This window comes from Equus caballus, chromosome 14 (assembly GCF_041296265.1).
Source record: "Equus caballus isolate H_3958 breed thoroughbred chromosome 14, TB-T2T, whole genome shotgun sequence".
Classification (NCBI taxonomy): domain Eukaryota; kingdom Metazoa; phylum Chordata; class Mammalia; order Perissodactyla; family Equidae; genus Equus; species Equus caballus.
Window position 1 is genome coordinate 21,156,896 of NC_091697.1, and position 24,929 is coordinate 21,181,824.

Here is a 24,929-nt window from a genome sequence, read left to right on the forward strand (position 1 = left end):
GAGCGTCACCTGGGTCAACCTCAGCCGGGAACATGTGCATCAGACAAACTAAATATTTCACCACTCTGCACATGGCCACGAATGACCGCAAAAGCACGGCAAGTATTGATTTGCGGGTGACAAATTTTAGCAAGTAGGCAAGTTCCCAAATACAGAATCTACAAATACTGAGGATTGACTGTATGTGAAACTCTAAAGAAAAAATCTAACCCAGGGTGACAGAAAGCAGATCAGTGGTTGTCTGGCGGGGGGAGGAGCAGAGACTGACGAGGAAGGGACACATGGCACCTTCTCGGTGACGGACGCTCTGTCTTCGTTGTGGTGAGGGTTACATGGGGAAATAAATTTGTAAAGCTCTTTGAAATACACATTTAAAATGGGTGCATTTTATCGTTTGTAAATCATACTCAGTGAAGCTGACTTTACAGAACGACTCAGCGTGATGTATGATCGTCCTTTCGTTCCTCTCGGGGTCTTGGACCAGCCCCCTTGGGAGTCAGCACAGGAAGGAGGAAGTGGCAGGGAGTGGCGACGTGGGTGCCATTTGAAAGGTGTTTGCGTCCCCCCACCACAGGACGGCGTTTATGACCCAGACCCTCAGCTTCGCCCACCCAGACATCTCATTCCCCCTGTGTCAGTCAGAACTCTTTTGGCTGCAGACGACAGAAACCTGATTCGAAGCAGCTTAAACAGAAAAAAGGGGGAGGGGGTATTTATTTGCTCATGTCACTGGGAAGAGCAGGAAAGCTCTGCCATCAGACGTGACTAGATGTAGCGCTCAAGTGTGGTCACCAGGTCAAGGCTGCTCACCCTGCCCTCACTCAATTTCTCTGCGTCAGCTTCACCTGGGGACCATGGCAGGAAGGTGCTCACCAGCAGCCCCACAACGCCGAGGAGAGGGAGCCTCTCTGGCTCAGCAAAGACTCAGGACAGGTGTCCTCTGCCCAGCTCTCCACGGCCCAAGGGATGGGACGTGCTGACTGGTCAGGCCTTGGTCGGGTTCCTGCGCCCCTTGAACAACTGGGACCAAGGGGTGGGGAATATTTCTCCCCAAAAGAAAACCCAGGTGCCATTTCCAGAAGATGGGAGAAGAGATGGGGACCAGGCAGAGACAGCAGGTGCCCAACACCCAGTTTGCTCGAGCCAGGGCTTTTTGTGAGCACGTCAGAGATACGTCAAGAACCTGAACTGGCAGGGAATGGATGGGAAGTGGGAATTAAACTCAATATTCTAGGGCCCCATGGAAAACAGCAGGATAGTCTGACTCTAAGTGTCCCAGGAGAAAGAGCAGAAGGGTTTCCTGGAGCCCGTGCCTCTGGTCCCTGCAGCTCCCCCAGCTAGAAGCTGCTGCCGGCTTTGCTGCCCTGGCTGCCTGCTGCCAACGCAGAAGCCAGGCGCTAGCTACTCCTCTTGCCACAGAGATCCCACTGACCTAAACAGTTCATCCTTGTTTTGGGACCAACACCAATTATTTTGAGAACTAAGTCTTTTCCTGGCATCTCAAGAGCTCCCTTATTCAGTTCTGGTCTTCGGACAACACCGTGCTCCTGTCTTTTCTGCAGGCCCATGATCATGGAACCTCTTGAGACCAGGAAATTTTCTCAGACTTTTGCTATTAGAGCATCAGTTCTGCCTCTGCCCCCTTCAAGAACCTTCTTTAAGGACGTATTGAATTTTTCTTCAACTTAATAAACATTTATTAAGTATCTGCTTAATTGGAAACAAGATGAAAGAGATGGTCCCTGTCCTTGTCCCTTCCTTTCCAATCTTTATACTTATTTGTTTTCTTGTGTTATAGTATTGGCTAGGGCTCCAATACAATGATGAATGGTATCACTGACAGTCAGCATCCTTATCCTATTCCTGCTACTAATGTTTCAACATTAAATATAAAGTTTGTTCTGTATGTCTGGTAGATGCCGTTTATCAGGTTAAAGAAATTTGCTATTTCTAGTTGCTAAGAAATTGTGATTTTTTAAAAATCATAAATTGATGTTAAAATTTATCAAACGCTTTTTCTAGATCATTTTTACTGGGATCTGTAATCCAAAGGCCATGCTACACTGAGCTCTAGCAGGCGGTTGGCAGGAGCCTAGAGGAGCATCAGGGACGTGGAGGAACATCCGAGCAGGTCCTTCAAGGATGTGAAGACATTGAGGGGGATGGCATTGTGGGTGGGGGGACAATCTGAGCAAGGATCTGGGGGTGCGAACATGCCTTCAAAGAATGGGGACTCATCTGGGTGGTCCTTTCACGGGGGACCCCTTCCCGTGTTTGCAAACGCCTGCCTGCTGTGGATCCAGGATACACCTTGGCCCCTCAGGAACAGCAACTTGGGCATTCCACAGCGAAGTCAGCACATATGGCACAAATCAAGAGAACAGTCAAGATTGCCCCTGGAAATTGCTTAAATTGCCCGTAAAAAACATACGTGGGCTTTATGTCTAAAACTCTGTAAGAATTCTAGAGTGCTCCTGCTTGCCTGCCAGGCTGACTCCAGCCCGCTTCCATATCAAGCTTCATCCTATAACATTAATGCTCACTAACAGATTTGTTGGTTGCTGGGACAATTACCTGAGTTGCATCTCAAGTCAGCCAGAAGTTAGACCATGCGGGATGTCACTGTGCCATATAGGTAGCAAGGAGGCCGGCCAAGAAGGCCTCTGTGTCCTTGAAAGCAGGCTGAGGCTGACCCAGACACCCCAGGGGCCCCCACCCCCAATCTGCGGCCCCGTGAGCAGGCAGCGGCGGGAGGCTTCCCAAGTGTGGCTCCTGGGGCCTCCAGCCCAGCTGACCCGAGCGGGACCTTACTCTCTGTCTTTGTGTGGTCAACACCACCTCAGGAGAGGGTTCCATCCACCATGACCCCACAGACCTGGCAACTGGGCTTCTGACCTTGACCATGACCCTCCTTGCCGTACGGCTGCCGATCTCTCAGCTCATCCCCTCCTCACGGGCCACGCTCCAGCCCACTGGCTGTTTCTTTTTCCTCAACCCCCCACACTCATTCCACTTCAGGACCTTGGCACTGCCTGTTCCCTCTGCCTGAAACACTTTTCCCTCTCACCACTCCGGTCTCAGTGACATGTTGCCTCCCCAGGCCACTCCTTAAAGGAGCACCCCCATTCAGTCACCCTATCACACAGCTCTGTTTATTTTCTTCTGAGCACTTGTCACCATTTATTAGCATCTTAAGTACTTATTTTCCTAGTTACTGTCTATCTCGCCCCACCTATGGAAGGATCTTGACTGTCTGGATCACTTTGCAGCTACCCAGTGCCTGGTACACAGTAGGCACTTAACAAATATTTGTTGACTGACTGTACAATGGAATCCTTCTTTCTGGTTGGCCCCATGACTGCCTGATCCAGCTTTGGAGTGCCTCCCTCCCTCCCCCACACATGACTAACCGGGGACACTGCCTGACATTGGAGCCCCAGTGCTCATAGCTTTCCTGGAATGCCATCCCAGAACTCCAGTCTCACCTCCTAGACTGGCCTCTGCCCCACTCCAGCAGGCAACTGAGTCCCAGAGCACCTCTGCCCACATGTGTGCTCGTCCTGCCCCAGGGCCCAGGCTGGGGCTGGATGGCAGCCTGTGGTGGGGTCGGAGGGCAGGGGACAGAGGCAGCTTCAGACTCCCCGGCTGAATCGAGGGCCCGCTAGGTGCATCTCCAACTCCTGCCCTCCTCTGTGCCCTGTGCGAGCCTCCAGGTGAGCGTCCCTTGGCGGCACCTCCCGCCTCATTCATCCCCATTAGCTGCTGTCCACACCGGGCTGGAGGGAGATCAATTACCGGCGCTGGCCACTGAACCGTGCTGATGAGGATGTACGCTTGCCCGGCTGGTGGCAGGGATGGGTGGGAGGGGAAGAGGAGGCAGAGGGGGCAGAGGGGCGGAGAGGGGTGATGAGGTCTACCTACTGAAGGCTTGGGGGGCAGGGCCCCTCTGGGGGCCCTGGAAGAAGCCTCCTGCCAGGTAGGGACCTTCAGGAACAGAGGTTTAGCTCAAACTGTGCAAGGGAGCAGAGGAAATGGCTGGCTGAGAATTAGAGGCTCAAGGAGCAGGGGTGACACTGGAGAAGAGGGGTTCCTCAGGCCTGGTCAGTCCAGGCATCCGCTGCCTGAGCAAAGGCCCTCTCCTCTGCCAAGAAAGCCCTCCCTGCATCTACGCCACGCCCCAAGGGCCAGCTCGGATGTCTCCACCCGCAGTGCGCCCAGACCACCTCCACCCTCAGCCCAGACGGAAGATCCCCTCCAGCCTTGTGGCTCCCCAGGCCCTTTGGACCTCGCTCTGTGTAATTCTGACTATACCAGAGTGTGCCGATCTGTATGGAAAGACACTGGACCTCTCATAAGAGCAACACAAAGGAAAACCATGGAGAGAGACAGTTTTCCTCTACCAGAATGGCAGAGATAGAAACATGGACAAAGGCAGTGGCCGCTCTAGCTGTGGAGCGGTAGGGCCAGGTGCCCCTTACTCACGGGCTGTGACCTCTTCAGAGGGCAATTTGGCAATAGGTTTGCAAATTAAAAGCACACTTGCCCTTTAACCCAGCCATCCACTTCCAAGCATTTATCCTCCGAGATACAAGTGCCCAAAGATAAGAGTGTGGGGTGCTCACTGCCTGGAGACATCCTGCACGCCCACCAGGGGCCGCCCTGCAGGCCAGCCAGGCCGCCTCTGGCGGCGGGTGTCCCAACCTCCTTGCTGTCAGGCGAGATAAGCAAGGCCGAGGCCGTGGCTGAACCGTGTGAGGAGTGAGCCAGCTAATACAGACAGAGCGCTGAGAGGAGCATCAAGCGTCCAGTAAGCACACGTTCTTGCTACATTATCGGTTTGCTGTTGTTGAAAAGAATTGGGTGGACCTACACTACAGATGTGTAATGGTTGCTGTGAGCGCTGTTGAGCCGATCCTGACTCCCAGCCACCCTGCGGACAGCAGAGCGGAACCCTGCCCAGGCTTCTTGCGCCATCCTCTCACCTCCCGATGCTGGAGCAGACAATGCTCTGCCGCTATCCATAGGGTTTTCGTGGTCAGTTTTTTTGGCGGTGGGTGGCCAGGTCCTTCTTCCTGGTCTGTCTTAGTCTGGAAGCTCCGCTGAGACCTGTCCACCATGGGTGACCCTGCAGGTATGTGAAATACTGGTGGCTCAGCTTTCAGCATCACAGCAACACACAGCCGTCACAGTATGACAAGCAGCAGATGGGTGGTGCAATTCCCTGACCAGAACATGAGCCCCGGCCGCAGTGGTGAGCATGCGGAATCTCAACCACTACACCACCAGAGCCACGATACGCAATTACCTCCCAGAAACGCTGGTCAGAGAAAATGCCAACAGCAGAGCGTGTGGAGAGGCCACCGTGGCACAGTGTGTGAACTGGGTTCTGGCTTGCTTTGTTTCCTGAGATCTGCTTTTGAAAGCACCGGCTGTCTCCTGGAGGACACGGACACAACCGAGAACAGTGGCTGCTTCCGGGGAGGGGAAGGGGACCAGGAGACGGGGGTGACAGGGAGATGTGTACACATCCTTCCACGTGGTTTGCAGGGGGGTTTCTGTTTTTGTTTTTTGGTGAGGAAGATTGTCCCTGAGCTAACATCTGTGCCAGTCTCCCTCTATTTTGCATGTAGGACACTGCCACGGCACGGCTTGATGGGCGATGTGTAGGTCCGCACCAGGGATCCGAATCTGCGAATTCCAGGCCGCCCAAGTGGAGAACACAAACTTAACCACTAAGCCACCGGGCTGACCCCAGTTTGCAGTTTTTAACTACATGCCTGCACCACCTATTCAAACAAATAAATCTCTTGTAAAAACTGGTGATTCACCTATCTGCGGCCCCCCCCAGACTATGAACCCCCTGAGGACAGGAACTATGTTGGAACTGCTGCCAAATTCCCAGTGCCCAGCACAGCCTGGCATATGGAGGTCCAGGGCTGGCAGGCGAGCAGCTGGCACTCCGCATGCCTCCTCTGCTGGACGCCTGCCCCCAGGAGATTCCCGGAAGACCCCTACAGCTTGGGGCTGGAGCAGCCTGGAGAGGGTCTGGCCCGGGGAGAGGCAGCCTGGAGAGCTAACTCCCAGAGAGGATTATCCCTTGAAGCAGGACCCAGGTGTCCAGCTGCGTCCAGGCCTCGGGGTGGCTACGGAAGCTTCTGTCAAAGGCTGGCTGCTCGGGCCACAGTGGAGGCCCCTCTGTACACAGGGTCCCCATCTGCCTGCACAGCGGCACAGGTGACCAGGGAGGAATTACCATGGCAACAGCCTCAGCAGTGCCACAGGGTTAATTGTGTGGCTATCACACCTCTGCTGGGCTGAGGTCCGGGCCTCCAGATCTGTGATAACACTGCCCATCGGGTCAATGCATGGGCTGAGGAGCAGAAATGAAGCCCCTGGGCCCGGAAAGAGACCTGCTGGGACCACCTCTGCCGTCTGCCCCAACTTGGAAATGGCTTGACTATCCACCATCCACAGGGGAAGGGTCGGAGAAGCAAAATATGGCTCATTCCAGTGGGGAGCCACCCGCGGTCAGGCGAAACGAAGCAGTTTCACGTGCATGGACATGACGAGGTCTTCAAAACACGTCATGGGGGGTGGAAAAGAAGGCACAGCAAGATGGGGACAACATTCTCCATTTAATGCACACACAAAATGATACTGGACATTTTCTACCGGTATGTAATTTGAGTGCAAAGTTGTAAAAATGTAAAATGTCTGGAAGGATCTACAGCTCACAGCAGTGATGACGCTGGGGGAGCGGTTGGGAAGGGAACAGAATGGGGCAGCGAGAGGACTTTTGTTTCTTCCATTTTTAAAGTAGATTGGCTTCCTATTTTACTGTGCTATCAAAATAATTTAAAAAACTGTGTCTTTGCTCCATCTCTGTTTCTCAGCGAGCTCCCCTCTGACTGCCCCATTAAACCCCGAGGCTGGCCCCACCCCCACTCCCAGGGCGCGGTGCTCTGACATTTCCACGGCACCCACCCTCCCCAGGGGACTGCTTATTACCAGGCCCCTGTGTAGGGTCTTCTCCTTTCCTGGGGCAGAGGGCAGAGCCCGTGAGGCAAATCCAGCCACTGCCTGTTTTTATATAGCTCCAGAGCTAAGAATGGTTTTATGCTTTTTAATGGTTGAAAAGCAAAAGAGGGATAATATTTTGTGACACATGAAAATTATGTGAAATTCAATTTTCAGTGTCCAGAACATTTTACTGGAACACTGCCATGACCATTTGCTTGTCTAAGAGCGGCTTTCTGCTATTAAGGCAGAACTGAGCAGTTCTTTGGCCCCAAAGCCTAAATATTTACCCTTTAGCCCTTTGCAGACAAAGGCGCGGACTCCAGGGGCTCGGGGGTGGGGGGGCGGTCTTCATGTTGTCCCTTTTTGTATCCCAAGTGCCTACAACAGTGTCTGGCACACAGCAGTGCCCAATCAATCTGGCTGACTGGGGGAATGGAGGGGTGTGTGGTGGAGCATATTGCTCTGGCCTCCTAGAGGGAATGACCCCCCAGCTCTGGCTGGCAGACATCACTGCCTGGGGCTGGGTCTCCCTGAGCACTGGGAGAGGCATCTGTGGGGCAGGCAGTGTCATCTGCCCCAAGTCCCCGGAGGAGACAGGGGCCTGGACTTGACACCAACAGGCTGGGCTCCCGCATCTCTGGAACAGTGGCAGTGTTCACTCAGCCACAGGGGCCTCCCCCAGTCACCCCCACACCTACAGCCCCTCCGCACCAGCAGCCCATCCTGCTGTTCTGTGCGGGCTATACTTTGGTGCCCTCTGGTGGTCACCGGGAGTGGCTCCCTCCGAGGTCTGCGCAGCCTTAGCCTTGCTGGCCATCCTCTGAGAGGGGACCCTGGCCCAGCCTCCCTCGCCCATCTGACTTCCTCACCCAGAGAGCCAAGGGCTCACCAGCTCAGGCTCCCTCAGTCCCTTCAGGTCTCTCCCTCTGGCCTTCTCTCTGGGGTAGGCTGAGGACACAGGATGCCCTCCCTCCACGGGAAGGGGGAGCCGCTAGCAGCCTCTCCTCTGGTTAGACCAGGCAGGCCCACGGCTCCTGGGGGGCTCCCAGGCTGCCGGACAATGTCCACCCATGTCGTCACCAGTGTGCACCCCTCCCTGACAGAGGGCAGGAGGGTGACCTTGGTCCCCATGGGCCACAGACCCACCTAAAAGGATGGACAGGGGTTAGCCTTATGAACTTGTTTTTTCTACGTCTGGAGGTGTCCCCATCTGGGTAAGGGTTCCTCAGTGCAAGGAAAATAATTGCTGTAAGTTCTACTCTGGGGACAGGAAATTTGTCTCTAGCCAGCGCGAAACACCACCTAGCAGTGACCATCACGTGCTGGTTACCACGTACACACTGTACCACTAGCAACTGTCCCGTGTGCCTCTGCCAAGAGACTGCAGGCTCCTGGAGGCAAGGGCAAGCTGGAGCCGCCCGCCTGCAGCCAGGGCCACCTGAGTGCCGCCAGCAGATGGGGGATGAATGAATGAACAGATGAGCGGGTGGGTGGACGTACCATAGCAGAACTACGCTTTGGAGAACTCCGGGTTCCCAGCCAGGGTCGCGACCACTCCTATCAGTCATTCCTATCCCATCTCATCTATCCTATTTCCAAACATATCCTGGTCCTACCACTTCCCTGTCCGTATCCTCTGGCCCTCACCCACTCCCACCTCTCCAGCACCCCAGGCTCCCGGGCCTCTAGGGCAGCTGGTACCAAACCTGGAACACCGTTCCCCTGGAGCTTTGCAGAGACGGTACCCCCTCCCCTGGCCACCCTATTAAGGGGACCCTTTTCCCAGGCCCCCTGGCTGTTGCACCTAGCCCGTCACTCTTACTTTCTTCATAGCATCTATTACTAACCCAAATGCTCATTTGCTTACTTGGTTGTCCCCCGTGCGAGAACGCAGCTCAAGGGTGGGAGCCTGCCCTCCTCCCCCTCCATCACCCCGACTGGGTGCTCTGGATCCAAGCTTCTCCCAGATGGAGCAGAAGGGAGGATAGGTGAGGTGACAACTCCACCAAGAGGGGTCAGCTCTGGGGGCCTCCTCCCGCTGCGTGCTCTGGGGAACTCCCTCCCCTGCATGAGCTGCAGCTTCATCAGGAAAAGGATCTCCACCTCACAAGGGGAGAGGTTTGACAGGAAATGAAATCAGAAAAGGAGAGACACATGTGCAGCATTGTGAGCCGCATTTATTGTCAGGCGTAGACACCGCCCACGCCGGTGCCTGTCAGGAACCCCAGGACACTGTCCCGCCTGTGTCTGGGAGCCACAGCGCAAAGTGCGTGCCCCACACACTGCCCCTGCAGCAGCTCCCGGCATCCCTGAATGGCAGAGCAGCCAGGGCCCTGCGGGTGACTGTCCCAAAGGGACCTATGGGGCACAGGGGCCAAAGCGGGGCCCCAAGCCTGTCGTTCAGCTTGCAGGGTTTTAAAATTTTTTTAATTAGTTGCCAACAACTTAAAAATCAGGACATCTCACATAAAAATCTGGATTTCTGGTTTCTCCAGATTCCTGGCATTAGCCCGCATTCTCACTTTACAGCACTTAGCTACAATTCAATGACAGCCGCCAACTTCAGGTGGGGACCTGTGCTTTGCCACAGTCCCCACCACACCCTATTGTCTCTCAAGGCCAGTTGCCATTACAACTTGATTGTGCAGATACTTCTCTTGTCCCAAAGCCATGTCTCTGTGTCCGTCTGCAGTAACAGCAGGAAAGTCAAAGTCGCACTGCAAAGGCCTCACAACTCAAAGGCCTACGTCATTCGCTTCTATAACCTGCCTGGCTCCAAGGGCATCCGAGTTGGAGACTGGAACTAGCTCCAACCCCTCCTCTCCTCCACCAGGGGCAGCCCGGGGCGGGGTGCGTACAGCCACTCCACACACAGCCCTTCACGCAGCTAGGAGTCAGAGCTGAGAGCAGCAGCCATACTCCAAGTCTGGGCCAGTGCGCTGCTTTAGAAGTCTTCCAGCTCCCCAAAGCCCAGAGCACCGGCAGTACCAGGAGGGCCGCAGCAGACGCTCGGCCCACCGAGCCCGACCAGGAAAGCTGTGCTGGCGCGCCCTCTGGTGGCCAGGAGGCAGTGCTGCAGGCCACCAGGAAGACAGTTCCAAGCTAGGGCCGAGGAGTCAACCATCCATGGCCCCCAAATCAATCTCCTCCCAACCCCAGGGGTGCCAAGCTCTGGGCTTCCAGATGCTTCCTTCCAAAAGCCTTCCTGATGTCTATCCCACCCCTCCGCCACAGTCTTGGGCACACGGGCAGCCTCTCAGTCCCAGGAGGGCCAGACCCCTCCCAGGCTGTCTCTTCAGCACAGGGTCCAGCCTCCCGTTCTTCACATTCCTGGGCCTCACCCCGGGCTTGGCCCACAGCAGCCCCACAGTGTCGACAGGGAATAACCCTACAGAGGCGTGGGAGGCCAACCCCAGGCTACCAGGTCAGGCACCGCACTCAGGCGAGCAGAATGAGCCAGGGGGCCTCAGGGAACAGGAAGCGCATGTCCCAGGAGACGTCGTCACTGAAGAGCCACTGTGGCCAGATGGCCAATCTTCACAAGAAGCCAGAGATCTGGACTTTCATGTGAAATAGACCAAGTGTTAAAGCTTGGCTTGAATGTATACACCACCCAGGCCGAGAACACGCGCTGGCAGGGTGGGCTGGGCCGGGCCCCAGGCGGAGAGCTCTGCCGAAGCCCTGCGCTGACAGAACCTCCAAGACGGTGGGTGGAAGCCAGTGCTTTCAAGGTTTTGTTTATTTGAGTAGTTTGTAGCCATCATCATGTTTGATCCTGAGAGGCAAGCAAGGGAGAGAAAATTCTTGGACCCAGGTTAGAATCTGAGACGCTGAGGCCAAAGTGGGCTCCTGGCAGGGTCAAGGTCACGGCTAGTAGAGAAGAGAGTTATGAAGCTACATGTGGCTCTGTCCTGACAACAGCAGACCCCCAGCTCGCTCCACAGCCATGCACAGAGGAGTGTGTCCCAGCCTGCACCGTTCCTAGTCCCCTGGAGAGCCCACCACCCAACAGGAGCGGAGACAGTGGCTCCCTGTGCACACCCCACTGGCACGCCCACCCTCCATGCACACAGCTCCAGGACAGGCAGCCCAGGCACAGGCACACGGCCTTCTCTATGGGCGCACGGCACATCCACACGCGAGCCCCATGTGGGGCTCGGGTCCAAGCAGAAACACCTCCTGCAGCCCCACAGGCACAGTGGGGGCTCCCTGGGTAGGCCGAGCGGGTGGCCATGGCCAGCGTGGCAGCCTCACCAGTTGGCCTTCACTGCCTTGATGTCGCTCACGAGGTTCTGGGCCAGGCAGATACCGAAGATCTGTAGGACAGAGGGCAGGCAACGGAGAGGCTGCCAGTGGGGCAGGAGGGCCCAGGGCAGGGTGGGGCAGGCAGGGCCGTGGCAGTACCTGGAGGAGGGCGATGCCCACAAAGACCCCAGCCACGACGATCAGGTTGTCCTGCAGCCACTTCTCGAACTGGCCCACACAGCCTTTGGTATGGATAGAGCCCTGCTGCTCCAGCTCCTGGGAACACACAGGCACCAGGCTTGGCGCGCCTGCCCCTGCGGGCCTCGTCTCAGTCCAGCACGCGAAGCTCAGCCCACCCGGAGGCCCCACACCTCAGCACCTGCTGCCTGGAGCTCTAGCACAGGCCTTTGCGTGGCTGGCTCTTTCTCATCACTGGGGTCTCAGCACAGACGGCCCCTCCTCCTGGCTGACCTCCTAGCCCCACCCCCATCACCTTTATTTCATTCTCTTCCAAGCTCTTAGCTGAAAACGTTACATGACTGTTCACATTTACTTATCAGTGTCTTTCTCTCTCCACTGGAGTGGGAGCTCCTTGAGGGCAGGGCCTCTGTCTGTCTGTTTGTCTCATTAGATGAATCCCCAGTGTCTAAGGCAATGCCGGGCACCCAGCGGATGGGCAACAGAATTGGAATGAGCACATGCACACATCCCCGTACCCACAGTCGCTGCCCCGTGTTTGGCAGTACTGAGCCCTATGTGCCTCAATGGTCCCTGGGACTCAACACTCCCTCCCCACAGAATCCCCAAGGCCTTTCAGAGGAGCTTATGGGAGGCCCCCTTCCCATTCCAGCACCTCCAGCAGCCCCCAGCCCTGTTCCCGCCCCTCTCACCAGTTTGAGCCGGACATCGTAGCCGCACTGGGTGTTGAGGACATCTTCCTAAGGAGAAACAGGCCAACGAGCGGCTTGGTGAGGGGCGCCCAGCACTGGAATGGTTCCTGCTTCTCAGGGGAAGCAGACAGAACCGCGGATTCCGCCACGCCCACTGCTCCTAAGCGAGGCTTGCTGAGGCCCATGCGCCTCTTCCCCTGGCACCTGGGCACACGGCTGCACACGCCAGCTTGAGCTGCCTCCTGTTTAGGAATCCTGCCTGCTTGAGTTTTCTAAGAACGGGAAGAAACCTGGCCCTCAGTGTCCCGGGTGAACCGTGCCAGGAGGGATGTCACGGTGAGAAGCTGCTGCTCTGAAGAAAGCCGCAAAAGGATCAGAACCTTCACCCCCTGCCACCCCAGCATGACGGCCCAGCGGCGTGGCAGCTGACTGTGGCCTAGGCAGCCCCTGCCTCACACACTCATGACTGAGGGAGGCACCCAGTCCTCGGCCCCCAGACAATGTCAAGGCTGGCCAGGAGCAGACCCTGCCTGGAGCCGCACTGAGCTGGGAACACAGGGTGCGTGAGCCCTCTGGGCCAGGCCCTGTGCTCCGGGGCCCTGCGTTTCTATCTCACTACCATCAAGGAGACAGGTTTTGCTGAAGAGGCACGGCCCCCACCCCAGCAGGCCTCAGTGCTGCCCATGGACGCAAACTTCCCAGCTTGGCAGGCACACCCATGTAAAATGACCTCCCCCAGACACCCAGGGCGCCCAGAGCGGGCTGAGCTGAGCGAGCCCTGGGGTGGGTTTTCCCAGGCTGGGACTGCACACTGCAATGCCCTCACCCCTCCTCACCAGACCCCACTCACCGCAGGGTCCCTGACGCAGCAAGAGAAGGGCACCCCGCAGCGCTCCCGGCTCGGGTTCAAGTCAGTGCAGTTGAAGTAGATATTGAGGTTCCAGTCGTTGGGCCCTCGGGCTCCGCAGCAAGACCACTAGAGGGCGGGAGGAGAGCCGCAGGTGAGCCAGGCCCACCCAGGAGACCCATTCTGTTTGGGGGCAGGCCCAGGCTGCAGGGACACAGGGCTGGGCTGGGAGGGGTCCTAGAAGCAGTTAGGCAGGTGGGCACCTCCCCACCGCACCCCCAGGAGACAGGTGGGCCTGGGCGCAGGGCCATCAGAGCAGCTCTGAGCGTCTGCCTGGGCTGGATAGGCAGTGGAAAGGGGGAGTTACCCCCCCGCCCCCCGATCTCCAGAGCTGTCCCTCTAACACAAGAGTGGCAGAAAAAGGGGAAGCAAGCATGTTGGTCCAAGACTGGCTTCCTCCAGGCCACACTGAGGAGCAGGGGTCTTGCCAAACGCGGCGGGGAGAGGCGCCACTGAACCCCAGATCTGTGCTGGGTCTCCCCACACCTGCCCCAGAGTTCACGGAGACCTTCTCCCCTCTCCGCAGGGACAGGAGGGCAATGCTGCCACCCTCAGAACCCTCCCATTCCACTTCACAACTGCTGCTGTCAGCACCCAGCCCCATGCCCCGGTCCAGAACATCGTGGGCCACCTCCCAAGGTGGGACAATGGCAAGTGGGGCGGTGATAAAGCAAGGAGCTCATGATTGAGTGGAGGAGAGAGGAGCACGTAGCCTTAACTCGCTGACGCGGCACAGGCTGCTGGAAAGCCGGCCCTTGAGGAGCCAGCCCAGTGGTAAACTCAGGTAGGCCCCCTGGGCTGAGTCGGGGGCATGAGGCAGGGCCATGTGGCTCTGTGCACGGGTCCCAGCACACAGCCTGGCCTCTGCCTGCCTCCTCATGCCCCGCTCAGCACCTGCTACTTCACAGCCCCCTCCTTCCCCTCCTCCAAGGTCGCCCCCTGAGGCCTTCCCTTCCCCACCCTTCCTCATTTCAGCCCTAACCACAATTTATAATTTTACACACACACACATTTGTTTACCATCTGTCTCCTTCCCCAGACTGCCATCCCAGTGAGGCCTCAGCTTTTTTCACCACTGAATCCCTAGCAGTGGCCCAGGGCCTGGCACGTGATGGGCCTGTAACAATTCTGTGTTGGAAGAACAAATAAATCCCATCCTAGCCTCCCGGCTATGTCTGCTTCCGCCCTGGGCTGAGACCTCCTCAAGGCAGGCACCGGCTCTGCTCCATCTCTGGATCCCAGAGCAGACTCTCGGGGTGATGTCAAAGGTATGTGACTGTGTACGTGGGTGTGAGTGGGTGTGACTGAGGGCGTGAGTGGGAGAGACTGTGCAGGCGGGAGGTGTCTAGCACGTCATGAACTGTTCACTGACTGCTTTTTCACAAGGGTTAGGTTTGCAAGCTTCAGGGCAGAGCTTCCGTCGGGGGTCTCAAACTCTAATATGTTCAGAGGCCAAATAAATGATATAAACAAGAGAAGGGGGCTGACAGGTGTAATAAAATACAGTGGCGGGGACGGTGGCAAGCAGAGAGCCCTTGTGCCAGCAAAGGAGACCGTGGCAATGCAGCCCTGGCCAACACTGTGGGCCCAGGGTTTAGTAGAGGGGAAATCTATATTTTTAACCCAAATTTCCTCCTGTAAGTGTGTTATATGCCCCGGCCTAGGATTCTAGTGCGGAGCCTCTGGCTTCTCTTCCCCAATCCCGTGTCCCTGCAGGGCTAGGCACATGCTGACCCGCAGGGATCACCAGGAGCTGGCTTCCCCTTGGACAAGGGGACTCCTGGCTCTCTTCCCTGGGGTCTGCCTGGCCTAGGTTGGCCAGGGAATGGTCCCAAGAGGGACCTTGCTCCATCACTCATCTGCCTGGCAGGTGCTTCCTGCACATGGCCCCTGCTGGACGCTAGACTCACGTATTCCTGAGCAAAGTCAATGAGGTTCTGGAGGTCAATGTCGTCCCGATAGGCCTTGACGTTGTTGTTGATGAAGAGGTTGAGCTGGTCTCGAATCCAGTCCTTGAAGACAAAGGCCAGGATCCCTGTCGCCAGCTCCAGGAAGAAGATGAGGCCAAGGAACACGGAGAACTGGGGTTTGGGGCAAACAGACACAGGGGTCAAAGACACAGGGCTTGAGGGTGCCACAGGACAGAGCGGACCCCAAGACAGCCCAATTCCCACTTTCAATTGCGTTACTATTATTTTATGGTGGTAAGAACATGCTGCTCTCACCTACCCATCCATTCCCCTTCCTCTGCTACTCACCCCGTTTTCTTCAAGAAACCACCCTCCACACATATTCAGTTTACGTGATTCAAACGCAGACACCTCCACCTCTTTCCTCATTCCCAGAGAGACAGCTGAGCATGCGCAGGACCCCACCAATGAGAGCACTCCCCTCCCCCCCCCCCCCCCCCCCCCCCCCCCGCCTCCCCGCTCCCGCCCGCGGGGGCCGCAGGGATTGGTCCAGAGCTGGCCAATCAGAACCAAGGAGATGCAATTAAAGGACTCGGCAGAAGGGTCGGGAAGAGGGAGCATCCGCCTCTAGGAGGACTTCCTAGGAGGGAAGCGTGAACCCAGCACCCGCCACCCGCCCGTTCCTGGGCATCCTTCCACCACGGTGGAGCCAACCCAGAGGGACAGAGCTAACAAACAGAGACCAGGCCAAGTGACACAATGGTGGACCCAAAGGTACCAGTGGCCAGTACACCCCTGGGCTTTTCTTAATGAGCCATAAATACCCTTCTATGCTTAGGCCACTGGGTTTCAATCACTTAGAACAGAAAAGATCCTATAAATACAGATAATACGAATCTGATTATTGTTATAATAACATAATAATAAAAGTACCCATTATTAAGCACAAACTATATGCAAGAAGTGGTTGGGAGGAAGTTGGGGTCCCCAGTGGATCTAGGCGGTGGGTGGGTGGGTGAGGGGGGCACTCACAAACTTGAGCAGGAAGGTGTTCTCCCGGAGAGCCCCTATGCAGCCAGCAAAGCCCAGCACAGACATGATGCCTCCCACTACTACAAACAGCCACACGGGGTCAAGGCCTCCCAGATCTGTCAGCGCCGAGAGGTTGGAGAGAACGCCCTGTGCCGGGAGGAGCAGAGGCAAGTGGGCGGGCTGACCTCCCCCCACTGCAACCCATAGCAGCCCCACACCCTATCCCACCATCTTACCTTCTCACCCCAGGCCCAGAGGCCGATGGCCAGAAACAGGGCTCCCAGCACCTGCAGAAGCAGCAGCAAAGAGCTGAGGGTGAGGCACCAACAGCCCTCCCCACTCCCAACAGAGCCCCCTCCCCACTAGTGCTCAGGGTCTTCAGGAAGCCAGGGGGAGAGAGAGGAAGAGGGGACAGGGCTGTAAATGGGATCCAGGGTCCTTTCCATCTTCCCAAGAACACATCCCAGTGCTCCTTCCCCATAGAACACCGCCTGGAAGACTGAACCCTCCCTAGCCCTGGGATGGACATCAGGGGCCCTTCCTGGAACTCAGAACTAGAGCAGAGGGTGGCTGAGACACTCCCGCCGAGCAGCAGCAGCAGTGTCCTGAGCCTCTGCTCCCACCCCAGGCCCGTGCTGAGTTCTGGGCTCCTACCTCCTTTCTGCCCCCTCCCAAATCCAGCCCTCCTACCCTACAACTGGGCCCACCACCCCACCTCCACCCACCATTTCAACCTCCCTCTGCCAGAGTCCAACCAAAGACCCCTGAATGACAAGGAACCTCGATGCACAGCAGGATCCAGCTGAGGGCCCCAACCTGGGCCAGTGGCTGTGTCCTAGAAAACATCTGGCCACAGCTCTGCCTAGGCCTTCTAGACACCACCCACCATCCTGCCTTAATTCCTTACTGGGATGAGCCCTGGAGGTCAAGGCCGCTGCCTGACCCTGGGCAGACTCTTGGATATCCAGTCTCAGAGGAAAAGCCCCCCTCCTGCTCTGCAGCCCTCCCCTACCCACCTGCTTTCTCTATAGGCTGCTTCCCCTCAGCACACAGCCTTGGTCAGCTCTGGTCACCTGCACCCATGCCCACCCACTTTCATCCCTTCCCTGCTTGGATCCCAGGCTCCTCCCACTGCTGTACTCTTTCTCTAGAAACGTCTTTTCTTCCCTCCTCCACACTGGATCTGGGATGTGAAACCAAACATCACTTCTCCTGCCTCATCCCATCTGAGCCTTTAAACAGGTGACCAACCACCACTTTCTCCTTCCTGAGCCTCTTCATGGTTAACTCAGTACCATTCCTTCCCCCTGCCGCTTCTCAGCCTCCCTCCCAGGACACACTTCACCTGCCCCGCGCACATGCCCGCCCCCCAGGTTCCGCCCTCAGCCTCCTGCCCTTCCTCCTCCTCCTCGCACTCATTTTCCACTCCATCATGACACTGGCATCTCCCGGATGTCCACCCAAACCTCTCCCTGGCTCCAAACCCCTATGTCCACCTGCCTCTGCAAACCCCTCCATGCCCCAGGCTCTGTTCCACGTGCTGGGAATAGATCAGCGAATAGCACAGATGAGCTCTCAGCCCTCACGGAGTTTACACTCCAGTGTGGGAAACCTACAGTGAGCCAACGAGGTAATTTCAGACTCCAACAGATCCTTGCAAGAAAATCCAACAGGGTGATGCAATGGGGAGGGCCCAGGGGCGGTGGGGCTGCTTTACAGAGGGTGTTAGGAAAGTGGTGACATTTTAGCTGAGGTTTGAAGGATGAAAAGCTGGAGCGAGGAGACGAGAATTCAGGCAGAGAGACCACAGGCAGAGACCATGAGGTAAGATCATGTTTGGTGGTGCAAGGGATAAACTGAGGGCTGCAGGGCCAGACCCTATGGGGCGCTGGAGGCCGTGGGGAGGAGTCTGGGCCATGTTCTAATGAGTGAGAAACCACCAGTTCTCACTGATTCTGTGCAGGCCAACACCAGGGTCTGCTTTACATTAAAACAAAAAAACCTCTGACCTGTTTCCTAGGCACCTCCCGCAGGCCACCTTTACCCAAACCTGAAACCCTCCCTCTGCCCCCCAAGTGGCCCAGTCCTGTCAATTCAGCCTCAAAACTCCCCCTGGAGCCTTCCTCACCTCCCCCCTCCCCCAGCTTGCCCCAGCCCTCCTCCCTGGTCTCCTCACCTCCAAGCCCTGCCTCTCATCCACCCTCCCCACAGCAGCCAGACAGATCTGCTAGAACAGACCCACCACCTCCCACTGAAGCCCTCCTTGCTCCACACTGCCCTCAACATAAAACTCCAATTCTCGGCTCCAGCCCTGGGGGCCTTCCGTGCTCCAGTTCCCCACCTCCAGTCCCCTGCCTAGGGAGCCCTGGAACAAGCCTAAGTCTCTCATGCCTGTCTCCGCTTGGCATTCCGGGGCTCCCTCTGCTCAGTGCTCTCTGCCTCACCTCCACCCACTGCCCACTAGGCTGTCACTTTGACTCTGTACTTACTGGCTGCATGACTAGGTTAAATGACTTAACCTCTCTGTGCCTGTTCCCTCATCTGTAAAATGTGGATAATAATAACGTAGATTCGAGAATACAATAAATTAGAATTCATTTAATCTGCCTAACAACCCTGAGGGCCAGGCTTCACCATCACCCTCTCCCAGGCCGGGAAGCTGAGGCCCAGAGAGAAGTGACTTGCTCTCAGTCTTACAGCCAGGCCTGCTCCGCCCAGGCCTCCAGACTTCCCCACACACTCCAGAGCTAAGCACCGCTGGGGCCAAAGGACACCCACGCACGGGTGGCTGCATGGTCAGCACGTGGGGAGAGGGCACTGCCACTGAGGTCTGCTTAACAAAAATGAATAGGCCTGGCATTTTGACCCAAGACGGCAGAAGCAGAGACTGCAGAGGCAGCATGCAGCCCTGGAGAGATGGGATGGGGGAGGGAGAAGAGAAAGATGACTTGGCAGGGCCCAGGGGCACAGATGCCACCCCAGGAGGGGCACCACCAGCTCCCTTCCCCAGTCAGGGGCAGCCGGCCCCAGCCTCGGTTTTGTCAGCTGTGGAATGTCGAATTCTGTTCCCCTGGGCCAGCTCCCGGCCTCTCAGCAGGGGAGATCCCCTGCCCCCGCTGAAGACTAGGGCTATTGGTCCCCCGGCCAGAAGCCTCTTAGTATGGGCCTGGGAGGCAGGGCTTTGACCCACCCTACTTTGCAGGAGCTTAAAGTGAGGCAGCAGGACCAGGTGCCGGAGGGGCAAAGGGACGGGCGAGCGGACGCAGCCCTTCCCCTCGTGGCACTTTCCTCCCTATGGGGGAAACCAAACCCTACGGGTGTTGGGTGGGGCTCCGCGCGCACCCCACAACCCAGAGTAGCAAGGGGGCTGGGCGGAAGAGGAGGCGACCTGCACCAAGCGTGTCCCAGGGGCCTTCAAGGAAACGCCTCCCCTTCCTCCGCCGGGCCCAGAGAAGACATAGGCGACTCCGCTTCTCCACCGCACCCCGTGCCATCCCCCTGCAATCCGGGCCTCTCTGTAGTTCTCGTGGGTGGTCCTGGGGTGGGCGGGAGGAATGGGGGCACGATCCCAAGCCCTGCTGGCAGGAGTGGTCTCCCCGTAGGAGGGGACTGAACCTCCTTCTCCTGCCACTGCTAGCACCGGGCCCAGAACCCACCCCGCGCTCACCCAGAAGACAATGTTGAAGCCAAACAGGAAGTATTTCCCGCAGCAGCCGACCTCGGGTTCCTGGAAGTGCTGGTGCTTGCCGGGCATGGTGAGCGGCCGCCCGCCGGCCCGGGAACCGGAGCCGGCGGCCGGGCTCAGCCCTCCGCGGGCCGCCCTGGGCTAGCGCCGCCCGGGGCCTAGCCCGGCGGCTGCGGCTTCATGGCCGCGGCCACACAGAGCGCCCGTCGGGCCCCGCCCACCCCGCAGGGACCGCCCCCGGCGCCCGGACCGCCCCGCTCCGCGCCAGCGGGGTCCCCTCGGAGCCGCACCGCCTCCAGGCCTGGCTCCGCCCCCGCCAACTCCGCCCCCTCGGAGCCCCGCCTCTGTGCCTGGCTCCGCCCCTGCCCTAGGCTCCGTCCCCTGCGCAGGCAGCTGCCCCGAGCTGCCCAGGATGGCTTGGACTCGCCTGAGACGCTTCCTGATGGCCCCGCAAACCACAGGCACCAAGGACTCCGGTTCCCCTCAGCCCGCAAAGCTCAGTACCAGCGCCACCCTGTCCCCGGCCTTGCTGTCGGAACCCATCCCTGAAGAGGAGTAACCACTGAGCTGGTGAGCGGATGGAGATGGTGATTCGGCTCGTGTTTTTCACACACGTGCAGGACACTTTATTACAGTGCAGTCGGTTCAGTTGTGTGTTTCACTCAAAAGAAATCCAGCCCTACCTATCCTGGCTCGCGCTCAGGCCGGATGACACCTGGGTCTTGCGGGTGCCATGCCCGCTGCTCCTTGCCCCTTCAGTTTGGGCAGAGGCAGATACCCCACACCCTGGCTCACACCACTTTGGTGGTTGAAGCCCTCCAGTCTTACCCCTCTCCGCATACCAGCTTGGGCCCTGAGTCTTGGAAACTGGGAGTCTCACATGAGTCCCTCCAAGGCAGGACAGGAGCAGATCAAGATTTTGGGGGCCTGAATCTTACTCAATTTTAGAGCCCTCCTTAAAAACCATTCCAATTTTGTTCAAAGTGAGTATTTATTTAGAACAGGAATAAAGGAGCTAAGTTAACCCACCTCTAGCAGAACCATGGTGAGGCCTGACCACCACTGTCCTCCTCCCCTTGGTGAGCCCCCTCCACCCACCTCTGGTTCAGCGTAGCCCGGAGGCAGGCAAGGCCCAGACCCCGGCCACAGCTGAGGAAAGGGCGAGAGCTCCAGCCCCCACGTATCCCTCTGTGAGACCACATTCGCCTCTCACCCTCCAGCCCTTGGGGTGTGGGGTCACCACACTCCAGGAAGGGATGGGGGACAGGCTGGGCTCTTAGGACACAAATCCGCAGAGAGGCAACCCACAAAGGTTTATAAGCAGAGTGATCACAAAGAGGAAATGTCCCCCACTCCTGTCCCTGCACTCCAGCTCTCAGTGTCGGTGGCCTTGAGCCCCCCCCCCCCCCCTGCCCAATAGAAGAGTCTGGCCCTCAGGCCCCCTAGCCCACTTAGGAGTAAGTGCTGGATCAGAGGATTCTCTCCTGTCATCTTTCCACCTGCGGTTGAGCTCTCCTTCCCAGCATGACTCACCTTACCCACTCACCCACCCCGGGGTGAGACAAGGAAACCCAGAGGTGTCCTCCCCTTTCTGCTGCCCCAAGTCCCCAGGCTGGCCCCTCCCCCAGAGCTGCCCCTAGGCCTGGCCCCCAATCATGTTAAAGAGTGTTCATATTCACTCCAGGAAGGTGAGAACCGGGTGATCTGCCCTCCAGTCCTGCCCAGCATCAGCAGGGTAGCCTAGCACCCCCTCCACACACACACACACACAGACAGCAGGGAGAGGCTCAGGGACGCTGTATGGGGAGTGGTGCCAAGGCCCCTCACAGCACAAACTTGTTCTTGGCTAGGGAGTTGCTCTTGGTGGCTGTGTCTGCGTGGGCCTGGTACCCGATGATGGTCTTTGCGGAGAGGCCCAGGCGCTCTTTGTAGACACGCCTGAGGTGAGTGGGAGAGGAAGTGAGACAGCAGTCAACAGCGGGTCCTGGAGATAACCCGGGACCCTGCGTCCTTTGCCCAGAGCTCCTACCCTGGTTCCAGCCAGTCACTCCTGTTTTGTAGTCTTACCCACATGTATACCCAAAACATGACTCTAAGGCAAAAGAAAAGTGTTCTGCTAGAAATAGTTTCAAATCTAGATTCCAAACCCTCTATACAGGTGGATAAGGAAGAAGCAGGAGATGGCATGGAGAGTTCCAGAGGTCTCGCTTGCAGGCCAAACCACCCCCCATTTCACCTTCTCCCTACAAGAGCCCCAGCCCCCACCCTGTGCCAGAGACGCCCCTTACCCAATGTGCAGCACGCCTGCCTGGTTCTCTGCCTCCCTCGTCCACACGGCAATCTTGTCCCCCTTGGTGCGGACGTTGACAACAGCGCCACACACCTCCCGGCTGTGCTCCTCAAAGCTCTCCCCAATCAGACACAGCAGCTGGGGCCAAAGAGGATGATGATACCTTCAGCTGTGGCACACGGATTGCCATCCTTGAGGCCACTGCCTCCGGGGGACTCAGACCAGCCCTGCCCCCTCCCTTGGGGACCCTCCTCTTCCAGCTCCCACACTCACCGTCTCCAGCCACAGGCGGTCCAGCTCACTGTGGCGCTGCTGCTTGGCGAGGCTGACCAGCCAGCGGCCACCCCGCTTATTCCTGCTGTCTTCCCACATGGGCTGGATGCCATCCTGGGAGGTGGACGGCAAGTCAACTGCCTCCCTCTGTTCAAAGGGAAGTGGAGGCCCAACCACCTTCCCAGGGCCTGCTCCAGCCCCTCCACAGGCCTCCACAGGCCCAGGTCTCTTGTGCCTCCATCCCCTCTGTACAACAGGTTCCACCACCAGCCGTTCAGCCCCCCAGCCCCTTCTCTGAGCTCCCGCAGGCCCAAGCCTCAACATGTGTCACCTTTTATAGGTTTTCATATGTGTGTGTTTCTCTCCTTTACTGAACCAAGTTCCTTGTGACAAGCGTTCAAATGGGAGTGATCAAGGACACCTCTGGGTGTTCCTAGTGTAGGCAACGGCACATCCCAGGCTTGGCAGGGCACAAGTCACCTGGAGAAATCTTTAAACACTGATGTCAGGGCCCCACAGCACATACCTCTAGGGAGGGGCCTGGACGTTGATGACGAGTGTCCTGGGGCAGTTTGATGCCTGTCCCTAGTTAAGGAGCCAGGCCAGAAACCCGGGCTCCTTCCCCCTTCCCCCTTCTCCCCTCCCCTTCCAGACTCTTAAACATCCTCCAGGGTGCAGCTCAGACATAACACTGTCCAAGCTTCAGTACAGCATTTCCTCCCATCAGAAATCATATCTTTGCTCCAAGGGAGGCTGTCCTCGGCACCCCACCCCCAACCCCATGAGGGAGGATGCAGAAGCCGGGAAGAATCAGGCCCCTGGGCCGGGGGGGACAGCAGAGCTTACCTTGAACAGGGCATAGTCACAGCCAGAAGAGAGGTTACTGGCCAGCTGGATGTGGCTGTACATCCTGGAGAGAGCCCCCGCCCCAGGGTGAGGCCAGGCTTCTCAGGGCCTGCTTCCAGCCGGCCTCAGACCCCACTGCTTCCCACGCACCTTCCCACCTCCAAGCCTTTGCCTACACTGCTGCACCCTGCCTGGAATTCCATCCCTCCTGACCCAAAGCCTCCAGCCCCACCTCCTCTCTGGAGCCTTCCTGGCCCTCCAAGCCCGTGGGGTGGCTCTTAGACCCTGGGGCGGGCACCTCTCCAGCTGGAGCCCTGGGGCACCTCACCCGCCCCTAGGGTTTGCACAGCGCCTTTCAGATTCCCTCACTTGTCACCCACAGACACTCTGAGGCAGCCTAATCCTCACTTTGTGGCCAAGACAAGCACAGAGAGGGGAATGAACTTGCCCAGGGTTGCAAAGCATGGAGTGGCAGAGTAGGGTCTACTCCTTGCTTCTCCCACCTCCGGGCTCTCTCCCTAATCCTCAAGAAGGCTTCGGAGGGCCTGTGCCCCAATGCCCTCGCCACCTCCCACAGAACCCAGCAAGGCCCAGCCCTCAGCAAGCACTGCAGGCCCCGGGGAGTCCTGGGAAAGGTGTGTAGGAAGCAGCCCCCTGGAGGAGTCTGGGAAGGACCTCGAGCCCAGAGCCCCTGGCCCCGGCCTCCTTCATGAGGGGCAGACACTCACGCCCAGAAGTCTTCCACGGTGTCAAACTTGGTGACCAGATGGAGGTTGTCCTGCCAGGCCCGGCTGCGATCGTTCTTGAAGAACCACAGAGCCCACCTGGGGGTAGGGGTGGCAGGAGAAAGTAGAGAGACCCTCACTCCCACCCCCAGCAGCACCTAGGCTGACAGGGAAGTCCTGCCCCTTCAAGGACAAACTGGCCCCCGAAGTGACTGGAGGCAGTTATCCTAAGGGGAGGAGTAGGGATTCTCGGCAGGGCTACGGCCAGAGGGGCCAACAGGGCGCAAGTCTTCGGCCAGCTCTGGCCTTTCCCAGACGAGGCCCTGGGGCCTGCCCTACCTGTTCTGCAGCGGGTGCAGCTCCGGCCCTGCCTCCGAGGGGCCCTCACCGCTGGCCTTCCTGCTCCGGGACCGCAGAGCCCGGGGAGAGCTCGGAGCTGCCTCTCCCATCGAAGCCTCCACTGCTGCCTCCTCTTCCTCTTCCTCTTTCTCCTTCTCCCACTTTCGGATTCCACCCTTAGCCTCTCTGGCCTGACCAAAGAAAGGCGTCGGGGTGTGCTGTGAGCTCGGGCCTCGGCGCCCCAGCCCCGTCCCTTGCCGAGGAAGGCTGGCGGGTGGACTTACAGGGCTGGCGGTAGCCATGTGGCTGTAGCTGGGCACCTAGCATTGGAGGAGAGGATGGGAGAGGTCCCCAGCTGCTGGCTTTTAACCTGCCAGTGCTCCGCCCCCGCCTGCCCAGGGCAGGGGAGGGGAGGAGCCGGTGTAGGGGAGGGGCTCAGAGGGGGAGGGCTTACCCTGTTCCCACCATCAGCAAGCCTTTAGTGAGCACCTTCTGCATGCAGGCCTGGGGCTGGGAACCCAGCTGTGATTAGGCAGATCCAGCCCTGCCCACATGGTGCTGGCCACGTCGGGGCCGAGACAGGAAAGTAAGGGTCATTATTAGCAGTTTGCCGTTAGTGAAACCACATCCCACCCAGGGCAGGTCCTGGATTTAAAGCAGACTATTCCAGAGAGGGCAGAAGCAGTGACTGACTTAGGGGGGCTGCGGCCAGGTCGGAGACCTCATACATGCACTGTGGTGTCTCCTTGTTTCTCTCTGCTGCCATT

The 24,929-nt window shown here is 58.0% G+C and overlaps 2 protein-coding genes across 3 annotated transcripts; both read right to left on the reverse strand.

The window, feature by feature from the left end:
- Nucleotides 1–10,741: 10,741 nt before the first annotated feature.
- Nucleotides 10,742–19,928, reverse strand: TSPAN17 (tetraspanin 17). 2 transcript variants are annotated; one of them, XM_023617166.2, is made up of 9 exons: nt 19,672–19,928; nt 16,241–16,291; nt 16,005–16,151; nt 14,973–15,143; nt 13,006–13,131; nt 12,156–12,203; nt 11,425–11,541; nt 11,275–11,336; nt 10,742–10,890 (listed from the first exon to the last, which is right to left on the reverse strand). In XM_023617166.2, the coding sequence occupies exons 1-9, from the start codon at nt 19,756–19,758 to the stop codon at nt 10,836–10,838; spliced, it is 864 nt and encodes a 287-aa protein (XP_023472934.1). In that variant the 5' UTR covers nt 19,759–19,928; the 3' UTR covers nt 10,742–10,835. The 2 variants fall into 2 exon arrangements, with proteins under 2 accessions (XP_023472934.1, XP_070089002.1); XM_070232901.1 differs by lacking the exon at nt 16,005–16,151 and having other exon boundaries at nt 19,672–19,913.
- A 733-nt stretch (nt 19,929–20,661) lies between these two features.
- EIF4E1B (eukaryotic translation initiation factor 4E family member 1B) lies at nt 20,662–24,573 on the reverse strand. The gene is made up of 7 exons (XM_005599205.4): nt 24,447–24,573; nt 24,163–24,353; nt 23,827–23,922; nt 23,099–23,162; nt 22,253–22,366; nt 21,978–22,117; nt 20,662–21,627 (listed from the first exon to the last, which is right to left on the reverse strand). Exons 1-7 carry the CDS (start codon nt 24,462–24,464, stop codon nt 21,513–21,515), a joined length of 738 nt encoding a protein of 245 aa, XP_005599262.2. The 5' UTR covers nt 24,465–24,573; the 3' UTR covers nt 20,662–21,512.
- Between the last annotated feature and the right edge of the window lie 356 nt (nt 24,574–24,929).